This window comes from Mastigoproctus giganteus, chromosome 1 (assembly GCF_048544385.1).
Source record: "Mastigoproctus giganteus isolate SK-2022 chromosome 1, ASM4854438v1, whole genome shotgun sequence".
Lineage (NCBI taxonomy): Eukaryota > Metazoa > Arthropoda > Arachnida > Uropygi > Thelyphonidae > Mastigoproctus > Mastigoproctus giganteus.
The window spans coordinates 210,673,232-210,687,144 of NC_143575.1; the positions used below are offsets into that span (position 1 = coordinate 210,673,232).

At 37.0% G+C, this 13,913-nt stretch overlaps 1 protein-coding gene across 1 annotated transcript in view; it reads left to right on the forward strand.

Moving 5' to 3' along the window:
* Positions 1-13,913, forward strand: part of Stat92E (Signal transducer and transcription activator Stat92E) — a 478,242-nt gene that overhangs the window by 192,768 nt on the left and 271,561 nt on the right. Inside the window, exons 11-12 of the mRNA XM_090375942.1 lie at positions 978-1,025; positions 10,862-10,949. Of these exons, the coding sequence (XP_090232068.1) occupies positions 978-1,025; positions 10,862-10,949 (136 nt within the window). The remainder of the gene's footprint in view (positions 1-977; positions 1,026-10,861; positions 10,950-13,913) is intronic.

The window sequence follows — 13,913 nt, forward strand, 5'->3', positions numbered from 1 at the left end:
ATGTTAAATTAATTACATCCCTAGCCAAATACAAAAGATATATGACCAAAAATGATTAAAACCTTCAAACTACTTATTTATTAAAATTCAAACTCTACTATTCTTCTATACTACTGGTTATGTGCTATGAGTAGCGAGTCGTCACTTACAAAATCACTTGCTAAATTTTAAAAATAAGCTAATGAATGCTATTTGTAAAACACAAATTAATACGTTAATTAATCAAAATACAATAAAATTTCTAAGAAAACCTATCCGTATGTAAAGACTCTTTTTTTGTCCTGGAAATTATCAGTCATATTCTGGTCCATGGGCTGTAAGCTTTTTTCATTGGTGGAAAGAAGGTGGCATTTCTCATTTTCCATCTGCACCATCTTAATCAAGGTTGTCTGGGTTACTTGGAACATTGTGAATGGCCTGCATTGCCTTCTCTGCTAAGTCATTCTTGATGACATAAATCTTTACTGCAGGAAAGAAATGTTGGCAGACTCCCCACGAGAATTATACCTGGTTTTTCCATTCTTTAACCCACAAATTTTACTTTACATATTTACAAAATTTTGCTAGCTACTTAGTTCACTGATATTTGTATTTTTATATTGTATACAATATTGTATTTTCATGAGATTTTGTCATAATGTTGATTCTTCTCAATGTTTCTTTCTGTTCTTCATGACAGTGTTTTCAGAAACAGTATTACATTTATGGATCTTGATATTGTCACAAAAATATTTTATTTATTTTTTTTTTCATTGAAGATTTTGAAGGATATCAGAAATTTGGATCTATACAACCAGCGTGTGGGAGTTACATTATTTTGTATTTAATATACTCGGTTCACATGGATATTTTGATTGCTCTAATTTATTTTTTATTAGTTGTTAATTTTATTAATAATATTTTTCCTATACATTGCATTTTTAAAATATTGACTAACTGAGTGACTGACAAATTTTATTATTTTTTTAATCAATCAGTGAGAGTCAAGCAATAGCACTTCTAAAAAATGACAAAGTAGGAATGGGGTAAGTTGCATTTAACTTTTAGATTTATTATAAATTTATGCAGCTCTTAAAAATCTCAGTAAATGTTTACTTGGTACTTAAAATGAATTTTGATAAGTAAACTGTGTTATTTGAAGATAATAATGCACTCAAACCTATGTTAGTTTAATAATGGAGTCAAATGCTTCATGATATTTTCTTACCACTTCTTCAGTGATTGCAAAGACAGTAACTGAGGGTTATTACTTTGTAACTCTTAAAATTCTAGTAGAATTAGATTTATAAAAAAAAAATTATTATTTCAATATTTGCTATTTTGATATAATTATAAACATCAATCAATTATTTTTCCTTTTCCTTTGCAACTTCATTCATTAAACTGTCTTTGTAATTCGGCCTTTAATTTCTTATAATTTAATGTCTCACTTAGGTTTTTTCACCTTCTCTCCCTGTCATCCATCCCTAATACTTTTCTTTCTTTCTATCCTCTTTCCCTACTTGTTTGGCACCTTGTGCTCACTACATTTTCATTTGTCAGTTCTTTCTTTCATCTAATTATTCTAATTTTGCTTATATATATATACACACACACACTGTAGTTTTCTTAATTTCATTCACCACCAAATACGGAGCATGCGGAAAGGTCAGGGAATGACCACCGCATATCTCGGAGCAATATGGCCTTAGTTCCTAATGCTCCTAAAAACCAAACAACTAACTAAATTTCATTGTCAGGTGGTTTGGTGGACAGGAGTCTAAGGGATTATATTTATAATCTTGATATCAGAGTTTACTTGTGCTCTGTAGATAACATTACTGCAGATATTAGTGGATAATGGTGTTGGGGGTTAATGCACATTTTTGAAAACAGCATTTTAAAACCTATATATTTAAAATAGCATAAGATAAAATTAAATAAATAAACTGTTGTGTTGTTAGAAAACTTTACCGGCCAAGATCTGTTTCTAGGGTTGTTGGTAGGGATTGATCTAGGTTGCAGTGCACTCAATAGTTGGTGGGGGGGGATTGTTTGGTTGTAGGATTGGTTGCGATTAAGAAGTTTAAACTTATTTTTAATTTTTGTTAGGGGTCTGTTGTGTGTATGTGGCTGTTTTCAAGCTGAATTCGTTTGTTGTGGTAATGTTGTCCATGGCTCCTAGGCTCCGGGTGCCAAGCGATTTCTAGTGCATTTCTAAAAGCGATTTCTGCAAAGAGCATTTGAGGGAACAGATTCTATTTTTTGTTTCAAAAACCATTTCTTGATTTTATTTGTATATCAGAGTAGCACTTTTGCTCTACAAGAAGTAGGCAGAGGCCCAGAAAGGGAACCCACCTTTCTGTTTCTTTTTTTTTTTTTTTAAATACTAATTTACTAACTCAGCCGCTTGGTCACCTCGTGGCACTGCTCCTGCCTCCCTGTACTGGCAGGGCCAGTAACCTGGGTTATAAAAATTAACCCCCAGGGCCAAAAGGAGCCATCATGAATTCTACAAATTTTCCACCCTTAGAGCCTTCAAACTCAAGGCAAAGAATCCTGTCATGATAACAATAGTCAACCTAAAAGGCTTTGAACAGAAGCACACTGTCCAGACATTCCTAATTTTTGGTGATACACTCTCTGCCCACCCATCCTGTGGGTAAGTTATCTCCATTCATGGTTCAAAGACATCTGGAATCTATTGCAGGATCACCAAAAATGGTAAAGCAACTACAATCCGGAGATCTCCTGATTGAAACAGCCACCGCCAAGCAATCGGAGTGGCTATTAAAGATAACGACATTTGGTGGGTTGCCAGTATCTGTTATTCCCCACAATACCTTAAATTCATCAAAAGGCATCATCACAGAATGGGACTTAATTACAGTGTCTGAGGAGGAATTAGTTCAAGAACTTAGCAATCAAAAGTAATCAGTGCTAAAAGAATGACAAAAAAAGATGGAAATCTCATTCCAACTTGTTCCATCATTTTAAGTTGTTGTACTCCTGATTTGCCATCCTCAGTAAAAGCTGGATATTTAAACTGCCGAATTCGCCCATACATTCCGAATCCTATTCGCTGTTTTAAATGCCAGAAATGTGGCCATTCACAGCTGGCATGCAGAGGTGATGCCATCTGTCCTATTTGTGGATCAAAAGATCATACACAAGCAGATTGTCCAGCCGCAGTTCCCATTTGCCCCAACTGCAAAGGCAGTCACCCTGCCTTTTCGAAATCATGTGAAATGTGGGAAACAGGTAGAAAAATACAAAGCAGAACATAAAGTCACATATCCTGAGGCACGAAGACAAATAATGTTAACCATGCCTAGTCCATCTTATGCCTCTCAAACCCGAAGTTTTCATACAGCTGCAATTCAAACAGATGTGTCAATACTGCCCAACGTCTCACTAGCTAATTGGGTTAAGGCAGTTTTATCAACCACTGGAAAAGATATTCTAAAACTAAAACAAGCAATGCCACCAACACCCCAGTTAGTATCCCAACTGATACTCTGACAGTCTCAAATGACACAAAAAAAATTGAAATCTAATAAAAACTGTAAGGAAACTGATCCACCCACCAACACTATGTAAGTGGATATACACCCAAATTATGAAGAACCTATCCTAGAACTCCATGCCAATGACACTGGATACCGGACATCCCTTATTCCAAAAAAAAAATACTGGAAAAAATGTCCTGCATACAAAAAACAGTCAGATGAATCATCTTCAGCCAAACCAAAATAATGCCTAACATCATACAGTAGAACTGTAGAGGACTAAGCAACCATTCTGATGATTTAAGAGATTTAATCTCTCAGTTTAATCCCATAGGTATATGCCTACAGGAAACATTCTTGTCACCCCAAGTTTTTCCGAAATTCTCAAATTATATGATATACAGACGAGATAGGAGCCCAGAGTCTCCTGCCTGTGGAGGAGTAGCCATTCTTGTAAATTCTAACATACCATCCAGACCAATCCAATTAAGAACCGCCCTAGAAGCTGTGGCAGCTTGGATTGCATTTGGTATTTCAGTTACCATTATTTTGATTTATGGTAACTGGGGGGGGGGCTGTCATTTGCCATATAATAACAGAGGATCTCGCTATGAAAAAGGTTTGTTTGTTTGGTTTTTAGGAGCATTAGCAACTAAGGCCATATTGCTCCGGGATATGCGGTGGTCATTCCTTGACCTTTCCGCATCCTCCGTATTTGGTGGTGACGGGCTCGAACCCCGGTCTAATCAAGAAGCGTGTGCTACGCACTGCTGCTCCTTCCCACCTGGCTACGGAGGCGCCTATGAAAAAGGTATCAGCACAATGAATTCCAAAGTTGTTGACAGCAGATCGAAAATGCACAAGTATTGTCAAGTCAGGTGACATGCATTGTTTTCAAGCAGATCCGGCAAATTTCCTCTCAAGATGAGACACGAATGAGACATGGGTCTATCACTTTCAGCCAGAGATAAAGAAACAGCCCAAAACAGTGGAAACAACCCTTCTCCCGCTCCAGGGAAAGCCGAATCAATTCCTTCTGCTAGCAAAGGCGATAGCATCAGGTTTTTTGGAGTGCTGATGGAGTGTTGCTAGTCGATTACCTTCAGGAAAGATGGATAGTCACAGGGCTATATTATGCAAACCTTGTGATGTGTTTGTACGAAAACATCAAAAACAAATGCTGATGAAAACTTAGAAAAGGATTCTTGTTCCACCAGGGCAACATGCCTCCTCACAAGTCTGTCATTGCCATGGCTGCACTGCACGAGTGCAGCTTTTGAAATCTTGGACCATCCCCCCAATTCACCAGATATAGCACCATTGGACTTTCACTATCTCACTGTTGTAATTTGGTGAGAAAGAGTTTCTCTGTCATTTTTCAAAAACTGAGATTTTCTCTATCTTTTTCTTTTCACAAAAAAAAACTATTTTAAAATTGCAAGTTTTTTAAAATTTATAAATTTTTGTCTATTTTATTAATGAATTAGTTGTAAGATGATTTTCTACATTACAAAGTAGAAATGGTGTATAACAGTTGTCTATAATGTGCAGCCATATTTCATAGTACTTGCGTAGTGCGAAGCTAATTAATATTATCTTTCAGTAAGATGTGAAAAAAATGATTCATAATTTCAGAAGACATGTACACAAGATTTTCTGTGTTGTAAAATCAGAAAAAGGCAACACGTTTGTGTTGCATACTGTTTGTTGATGTGATTTTTAAGTTTCCAGTGGCAGGAAACATGATGTAATCAGATATTAGCAAATAAATATGCATAACGACAGTGTGCATAAAGAAAGAAATGGATGGTTTAAATAATGGTGTCAGACCATGAAATATACCTAATATTTTTTTGCTGTAGAACATGATCTTCCTCCGAATTTTGCCAATCATGCAGGTGCATTATTCAAAAATGTGTTTCTCAATAGCAAAATAGCAAAAAAAATACAAAGTTTTCAAAGTGTTTTGTTTGTAATTAAGGCAGTCTCCAGGGTTCCCCTATAAGCCACTGTAGCATCTGTAAGGCAGAATCCAATGCCAGCAGATGTGTGTGTGTTTAGTGTTGAAATGTTTGTATGTGTTGTATTTTTTGTTGAGTGGCAGCACTGTGTTTGCAGCCAGGGTGAATAGGACACCTGGTCACCTGCCCCCTGACTCCCATCCCTTGCCATGTGTAGGTGCACCAGGGACTACTATCTGGAAAATTTCACTAACTGAGGTTTCCAGCCGAGTTGGAAACCTCAAGGAATAAATAAGAACAGGAGAAGGAACATAGTAGGAGAAGTAGAGGATTTGGTGAGGGAGGAAAGAGATGTAGGGGAAGAAGAAAGAGACATTCCCAGAAACTAAGTGAGAAGTACAATACTGCAAAAAGAATATAGAATAGAAGATTACTAGTGCAAACAAAACAATAGAGTTGTGGAAGAACAAAAACAACAGGCATTCTTAGTGAAATTTCAAGGATAGGGAAAGAAGAGGTAGTGATAGTTCTGAAAATTGGGCCATTTTTGATTGCTGAAGATGTTAATCAAAGTGATTCCAAGTTATATCCCTTTGGTTGTGACATTTTGTAAAAAAAAAAAAAAAAAAAAAAACACCGTATCAAATCAAAAGCAGCTTATTCTTTGTGTCAGAATTGAAAGCACTTAGGATTCCTTTAAAAAAAAAAAAAAAACTGTCTAGCACTTTAGTGTTGAAATTCCAACAAGGTCTAAACACCAGAGCAGCAGTGGTACTCTGGTTTTTAAATTTTTAAAAATAGAAGAATGAGCACTGAGCAATAATAGATTATCCTTCTTATATTATTAATTTGTGTGCAAAAAAGGGAGTTGCATGCCTTCCTTTCAAAGTGAATGAATACTTTGTAGGCATTTACTACAATCTAGAGCAGCGATTTTCAGCCGGTGTGCCACGAAGGGTTTGCAGCTGTGCCGTGGAGTTTGGGGGAAGGTAGAAAAGAAGTGAGAAAAAAACTGGGGAATAAAAATTTATCGAGGTATATTTTTCATGAAAGGCCAATAAGAATGAAAACAATAACAGTTTAATAAAAAAAATAAATAAAAAATCCATTAACAATAAAAGTTAAAAAAATATATAAAAAAAATTATTATAGTAAAATTCCAAGAACTTCCGTCCCTGTCATTCGAGATCCCAAAATATCTCTGCAATGTACTTTTTCCACTCCACCTTTCACCATTGTCAAGCCACCAGTGTCAGTCTTCAGTCAGCTGTTGTTCGCATTGGCTGTGTTATTCCGTGTGAGTTTGCACTAATGCATTTTTGTTTTAATTATTTTGTTATTTCTGAATTTAATTGATTTTTATTTTTTTTTAGGAATTATTAGACCTGGACAGATTTCTAATTAAAAAACTTAAGTCAGATGATGACAATGAATCAAGTGTAGCTGGCACTAGTTCTGGTAGTATAACATATGGTGCAGTTAGTATTGGTTCTAAAACTGTTGTGCACCAGTGTAATGATGACTATTTGTCTTTTGGATTCTTTTCATCTGGAGAAGAGCAGCCACATCCTAAGTGTGTTTGTGGTGAGAAACTGGCAAACCAAGCTATGGTTCCAAGTTAGCTGAAAAGACACCTTCACAAAAAGCACTCGTATTTATGTGAGAAACCAATTGAATATTTTAAAAAGCTTATAGCTGATCAAACACGCCAGGCTGAACATTGGACCAAAAATCACAACTGTTTCTGACAAAGCTCAAGAAGCAAGCTATGCTGTTGCCGAAATCATAGCAAAAAAGATGAAATCGCATGCACTTGCTGAGTGAGTAATTTTACCAGCATGCTGTAAAATTGTAAATATTATGTTTGGCGAGGTATATGAAAAAGATATTTTGAAAATCCCCATGTCTGATAACACTATTAGTCGGCATATACCAGACATGTCTCAAGACATTGAGTCACAAGTGATAGCTAACATTAACGAAGCCGATTTTTTTTGTCATCCAGTTGGACGAGTCAACTGACATCACTGGAAAAGCTCAACTGCTAGCATTCAGCAAGTTTGTTTGTAATGGAGACATCATTGAACAATTTTTATTTTGCAAACCACTTCCAGAAACAACAAAAGGCCAAGACATCCTTGATGTTATCCATAGTTATTTCAGTTCTCACGATTTGTCATGGAAATCATGCATCAGCATCTGCACCGATGGTGCTCCCTCTATGTTGGAAAACCTTGAAAGGATTCGTTGCACTGGCCAAGCAAAAGAGCCCAAGCAAAAGTTTTTACACACTGTTTCCTGCATGGAGAGGCCCTCATTTCAAAATCAGTAGTACCTGAGCTCCAAAAAGTACTGGATGAGACAATCAAAATGGTTAACTACATCAAGAGTAGACCATTAAAATCGAGGTTGTTTTCAGCACTGTGTTCTGCCATGGCAGCTGCACACATATAACTCCTGCATATGGAAGTGAGGTGGCTATCTTGAGGGTGGGTACTTTTAAGGTTCTATGAACTGAGGGAAGTGCTTATAATTTTTTTTGTCTGAAGAGTCTGAGCTAACTGACCTGCTTAGTGATGAGACATGGTACAATAAAGTTGCTTTCCTAGCTAACATTTCCCAAGCCTTGAATACTGTTAACAAGAGTATTCAGGGAAAGGATGAAAATATTCTTACCTGTACTGACAAAATTTACTCTTTTAAGGAAAAATTAACATCGTGGGGAGCCAGAATCAAAAGAGAGAACAAAGTCAAAATGTTTGAGCTGACAAAAAGTTGCAAACTGGACAAAAACCTTGCCGATTCAAATCTACAAAGTTTGTCACTGCTAAGTAAAAACATTGAAAAGTATTTCCTGTCACTTGATGTATCTTCCTTGGACTGGGTAAGAAATCCGTTTGTTTTAAGTGCATTGGAATCAGCAGAGGTTAACTGTTGCAGAAGAAGATGAGTTGACGGAAATAAGAAACAACAGAAGACTGAAACTAAAGCACTTATCAACAGATTTGCCCTCGTGCTGGTTATCTCTCCAACAGGAGTACCCCATTATCACAAAGAAGGCGATTGAAGCACTCCTTCCTTTCTCTACATCGTATCTATGTGAGGCTGGCTTTTCTGCTACGAACACAATGAATAGGTCGCGGCTTCAAACATTGGAGGAGGATTTGAGGGTATGCTTATCAACCATCCGACCTCGGGGTGCCTCCATAGCCAGGTGGGCAGGAGCAGCAGTGTGTAGCACACGCTTCTTGATTAGACCAGGGTTCGAGCCCGTGACCACCAAATATGGAGGATGCAGAAAGATCAGGGAATGACCACTGCATATCTCCGGAGCAATATGGCCTTAGTTGCTAATGCTCCTAAAAACCAAATAACAAACAAACTAACATCCGACCTCGGACAAGAGACATCACCAAGCACAGGTTTCCCACTGATATTTTTATATAAATGATATTTTAATGATATTTTTTTTATAAATAGCATCTCTTTCAATGATATCTTATTTCAATAATTGGAATAATAACAAATATGAACATAAATTTTAAAAATAAATCTTTTGAAATCCAGATCAGTATTATTTTAAAAAATAACACAATGATTAGAATTTTAGCTATTGAACTTTTAAACACGATCTTAATGCGCATTTTTTTAAGTGATAAAATCTCTGATGGTGTGCCTTGACAATTTTAACACTTGCTCAGTGTGCTGGAAGTTGAAAAAGTTTGAAAATCGCCGGTATGCCGTTCCGCTGCGTACCGTCACAAAAAAAGCACTGGGTATGTAGCAATCCATCTTTATGGTTATACTATCCAATAATTAGTGGAGGTCCTTAGCAGAGATAATAGTGGATAGTTAGTGGAGGTCCTTAGCAGAGATAATATGGCTGTTATTGACTTATTCAGGATTCCAGATACACTACCCTCCAGAAAAGTTTCCAGACACTCCTGTTTTCATAGCCCATTGACCTTTCTGGATAAAAAAAAAAAAAAAAAAAAGTGACTCGGACTGTAATGAAGGCATATGAGCCACACGCTCACAGAATCTAGTTGATTGATTTTGAGAGGGGGTGTTATTGTTGCATTTCACATTGCTGGCTTGATCCAAGCAGTTGCTGACAGCCTACAAAATCAAGAGGTTGATTATGGGTGATTTCATCTTGAAATGAAAATGTGGCAGCACTAGCGATGCACAGAGAGATCTTGTCATTCACCTTACATGGTTAGAGGCTTGGAAGGATACTGCCACCTTTGTTAGATATGCTTGCAAAACATCAACCAGGAATTTACGACATGATCAGGACTCTGAGTTATGTACGACGTGGTTATATGGAGTTCCACAGCCTCAATTTCCATGGGAGAGTGGTGATGCATAAACCAAATATCAGCAATTGCAATCAGCAGTTTTGCCATTTTTTGGCAAAATTAATGCTGTAATTAGTATAATTAGTCCATAGAGCAATAGAAATTGGTTATGATGAGGGATGAATCTTGCTACATCCTATTCTGATTAGAATGTAGCAAGATTCATCCCTCCAGGTATGGGTGTGGGTGCAAAGGATGCCTGGTGAACAGCTGTTGCTTGAGTGCATTGTGAAAACAATGAGGTGAGGTTCCCAAACAGCCACAAACATTGACATTCTTAACATATGGGATAGTTTGAAGCTCCCAGTGACGTGGCAGTGTTTTGTTACACACCCTTGTTTGTTTCAACAGAGTAGTGTGAATCAGATATGTGTCTGGGTATAATTTTTGGAGGGTATAGTAGTATATACAGATATTTGGGACATGAATTTTTGACATGGGGGGGAAAAACATTTTGAAAGTATTTGTGTAACAAAATAGAACATTATGAAATTATGCTTGTTTTAGTTAATTTATATCATTGTATTCTTAATACAACCCAAAGGTCGCGGGTTCGAATCCTGCCTCGGGCTTGGATCAAAGTACTGCAAAAACCTTGGGAAGTGCATTATGGCCACAGAAGCCGATGCGCCATGAACTACCAAAAAATACAATAAAACAAAATCCGATTTTAAAACTGTTGCATCTTTTTTGCAAATACTATGCAATGCTATGCTACAGTGTCTTTTGTTAAAAGTAAATTAAATTTAAATTAGATTTAAGTTAAGGCACCTCTGAAGCCAGGTGGGCAGGAGCAGCAGTGCGTAGCATATGCTTCTTGATTAGACCAGGGTTCAAGCCTGTGAACACCAAATACAGAAATGTGGAAAGGTCAGGGAATGACCACCTCATATCCCCGGAGCAATATGGCCTTAGCTGCTAATGCTCCTAAAAACCAAATAACAACAATAACAACAACAATTTAAGTTAAATTAAATTTAAAATTAAAAGTAAAGTAAATTCTCTGTACTATATCCTGAAAATGTATGTGATCAGATTTCTTTATTATTAGAGATGCCAGCGGGGAAATATTGAACAATATGGGAACAATGGAATATCACCAAGTTACCAGACAACTGAGTGTTAGTTTCAGAAATATGGTAGGTAATTGAATTAAATTTTTGGTGTTTGTTAGGATTCTTTAAGTTTTGCATAAAAGGATGTTTAATGTACATTTGTTGTAATATGTTATTTCTGCTTATTTGTGGAAAGCTATTTTATTGGAAGTTTTATTTGTTGATATCAAAATTAAGCCCCCTTATTTCAACTTGTCAATCAGCAAATGGTTTTCTTTTTTCTTTCCTGTCTGATTTAAAAAAAACAAAAGAATAAATTTCAGTTCATATGTACAGCCTAACATAAAAAAAAACCCACAATAGCCTGGTGTTGTTCATAATGATAGAGATTATTAAGAAATAGCTAAAAATGTTTAACATGTAATATTGTACCCAGTTTCTGTACCAGAACACACACACACACACACACACACACACACACACACACACACACACACACACACACACACACACACACACACACACGGAGACATAGAAGAACATAGCATTACGGATTTTTTGAGCGCAACCTGTGCCCTTTGTTGACATTGAAATGACAGTGACTGTTACAATAGCCATAGAGAAACATGAATACAATTTATCAGCCATATAGTTCTCACTAGCCAGTGGTCAGAAGTTGGAGTGTAGTGTGGAGAGAAACTGAAAAAGAGACATGACTCTGTTCTTGTTTGACTAACAGAATGTAGCATATTATAATAGTTTGAGAGTTGAGTCTGGAACTTTGGGTAAAAGATAAGGGAGCAGGGAGGGATTGTAGAGGCTCTTACAGCAATTTAGTTCATATTAGTGACAGTCAAAAAATTTTTCACTGAAGTCTCCCTCTACAGCAGTTGGGAATAATGACCAAAACCTTCATGTATCATAAACTGAATATCAGTGGCATTATCTTCTTTCATTGCATTATGGATCCTATTTTGGTTGTTATATCCAGCTGTTTTTAGTATTGATCGAGGAACTCTGACTATTGTGCAGGTGTTCTGGATTGTAGGGGGTCTCTAGTACGACCTGGGATTCATACTTGTAATATGGTACACTTTCTCTGGTCAACTGGTATTTTTGTGCTAGCTTCTGATGTTAACATGGTGACCTGATCATGCCTATGGGGTAATACTACGTCTGGGTGATAATCTTGCATCCTGCAGTAATGTGCCAGATTGTTTCTGGGGGTTAGTGCCATCATCAGCATATGTAATCTATCACTCCGGGGTTCTTGGCTATGTATTTCCTCTAGTTCCTGATGTTGATTACTTGGTCGTAGATGGCAAGTATGAAACCTTCAATCTCAGGGAAGAGCTTCCCACTCAAGAGCCATATGTTGGAAGCCATCATATCTATATATAGTGTTGATGATAGAGGTCATTGTAGTGTCTGCCATGGAGTGCCTTGTCCATCTTTCTATGTGTTGCTTCTGTCTGTGTATGTGTGGTCTCCTTGTTGAGGTTGAGCAGTGTGTGCCATTTGTCTGTCTTCCTTACGGCTTGTTGGATTGGCACCTTGTTTTCCTGAAATAATCCCTCTGGTTCTTAATTGCATTCAGAGAGGTAGAGCCAGTCAATACTGGCTCTCTTTCTTTCTGGGCTGTGGTTAGTCTCGTGGTGGCTGACTTTGGGTGGTGTTGGTAGTTCTTGGTCATCATTATCTTGGTGGATCTCGTAATCTTCTTTGCCTCGGTGTTGGTCCAATCTGTGATCCTGAAGGAGTATGTCAGTACTGTTACTGCATAGATGTTTATGGCTATGACCATGTTCCTGTCATTCAGCTTTGATCTTAGCAGGCTTCTTAGTTGCTAATGAAATTTCTCTGTGAGGCAGATTTTGATCTCTCAGTATTCTAGCTGTTGAGCCTACATCATCTCCAGATATTTGTATGTCTCTCCCTCTATCATGGTTTCTATCTCTTCACTGTTCTTCAGGTGGTAATTTTGGCTGACTGGATTTTCCTGATGCAGTCCATGCATCTTGCATTTGTCTAGGCAAAATTGCATCTTGATGTCAGTGCTGAATTCTTAGGTGATCCAGAGTAGTTGTTGGAGTTGATTTTAAGTTTCAGCATAGAGTTTGATGTCTTCTTTGTACCTTAAATATGACGGTGTACAGGTTCTTCCTTTCTTCTTTAGGGTATACTTGCTGTTGTTGAGCATATTGGACAGTAGATTGAGTGTTTGGCAGAACCACAGTAGGCTCAGGGAATCTCTCTGGAAAATTCCTCTTCTAATCACAACCAGACTGGTCATGATGTTTTCGACCTTGTTTTTGACCCAATGTATTTTACTAAACTGCTAGTTACATAGGAACCATATAGCACAAAGATTACAGATTATATTTCAGTAATTCTGTTAGTTTTCTGTGGTATAGTTGCCTTCTGTTCAGAAGAAAGCATATTCCCCTTTGCTTCGTTATCCCTAAGGTATCATGGTAATTAGTGCAACTCTATGGTATACTGTTTGAGGTGTGGGAGGCTTCAAATTTGTGCTACATCGAAAAGGTGTGAGTTGATTATGCTATTTCACGTATTCTATGGTCTGTACTGTTTTGTTTGATTCAGATGGAAGGGAAGCTTTATCTAAGATTGGTGAGGGGACATGCACATATTTTCCTTAATACAACTCCACAAATTACTCCAAATTTAGTGCGATGCCATGTTTGTATGGCATATCACTGTGAATAAAAGTTTTTAATTAACTAATGTATTGCAACAACCTGCAGCTAAAAGAAGCTGAAAATTTTCATGTTTTAATTTCGTACTTTTTTGTTTCTGAGCCATCTTGATTCTTTAGTTCAATCATTTTGCTTTAAAATCTTTTTCTCTTTATCACCCCCCCCCCCCCCCACTGTTATTTGTGTTATCGGGATCCAGAATACTTTGCATTTTTTTTTTTCAAATAAATGCAAGTAAATGAAATTATTATCCATCCCATTTTGGTCACTAACAGTTTTGATTTGTTCACAAATCGTATTAAACTTGAGAACTTTGCCATTGTGGGGTTTT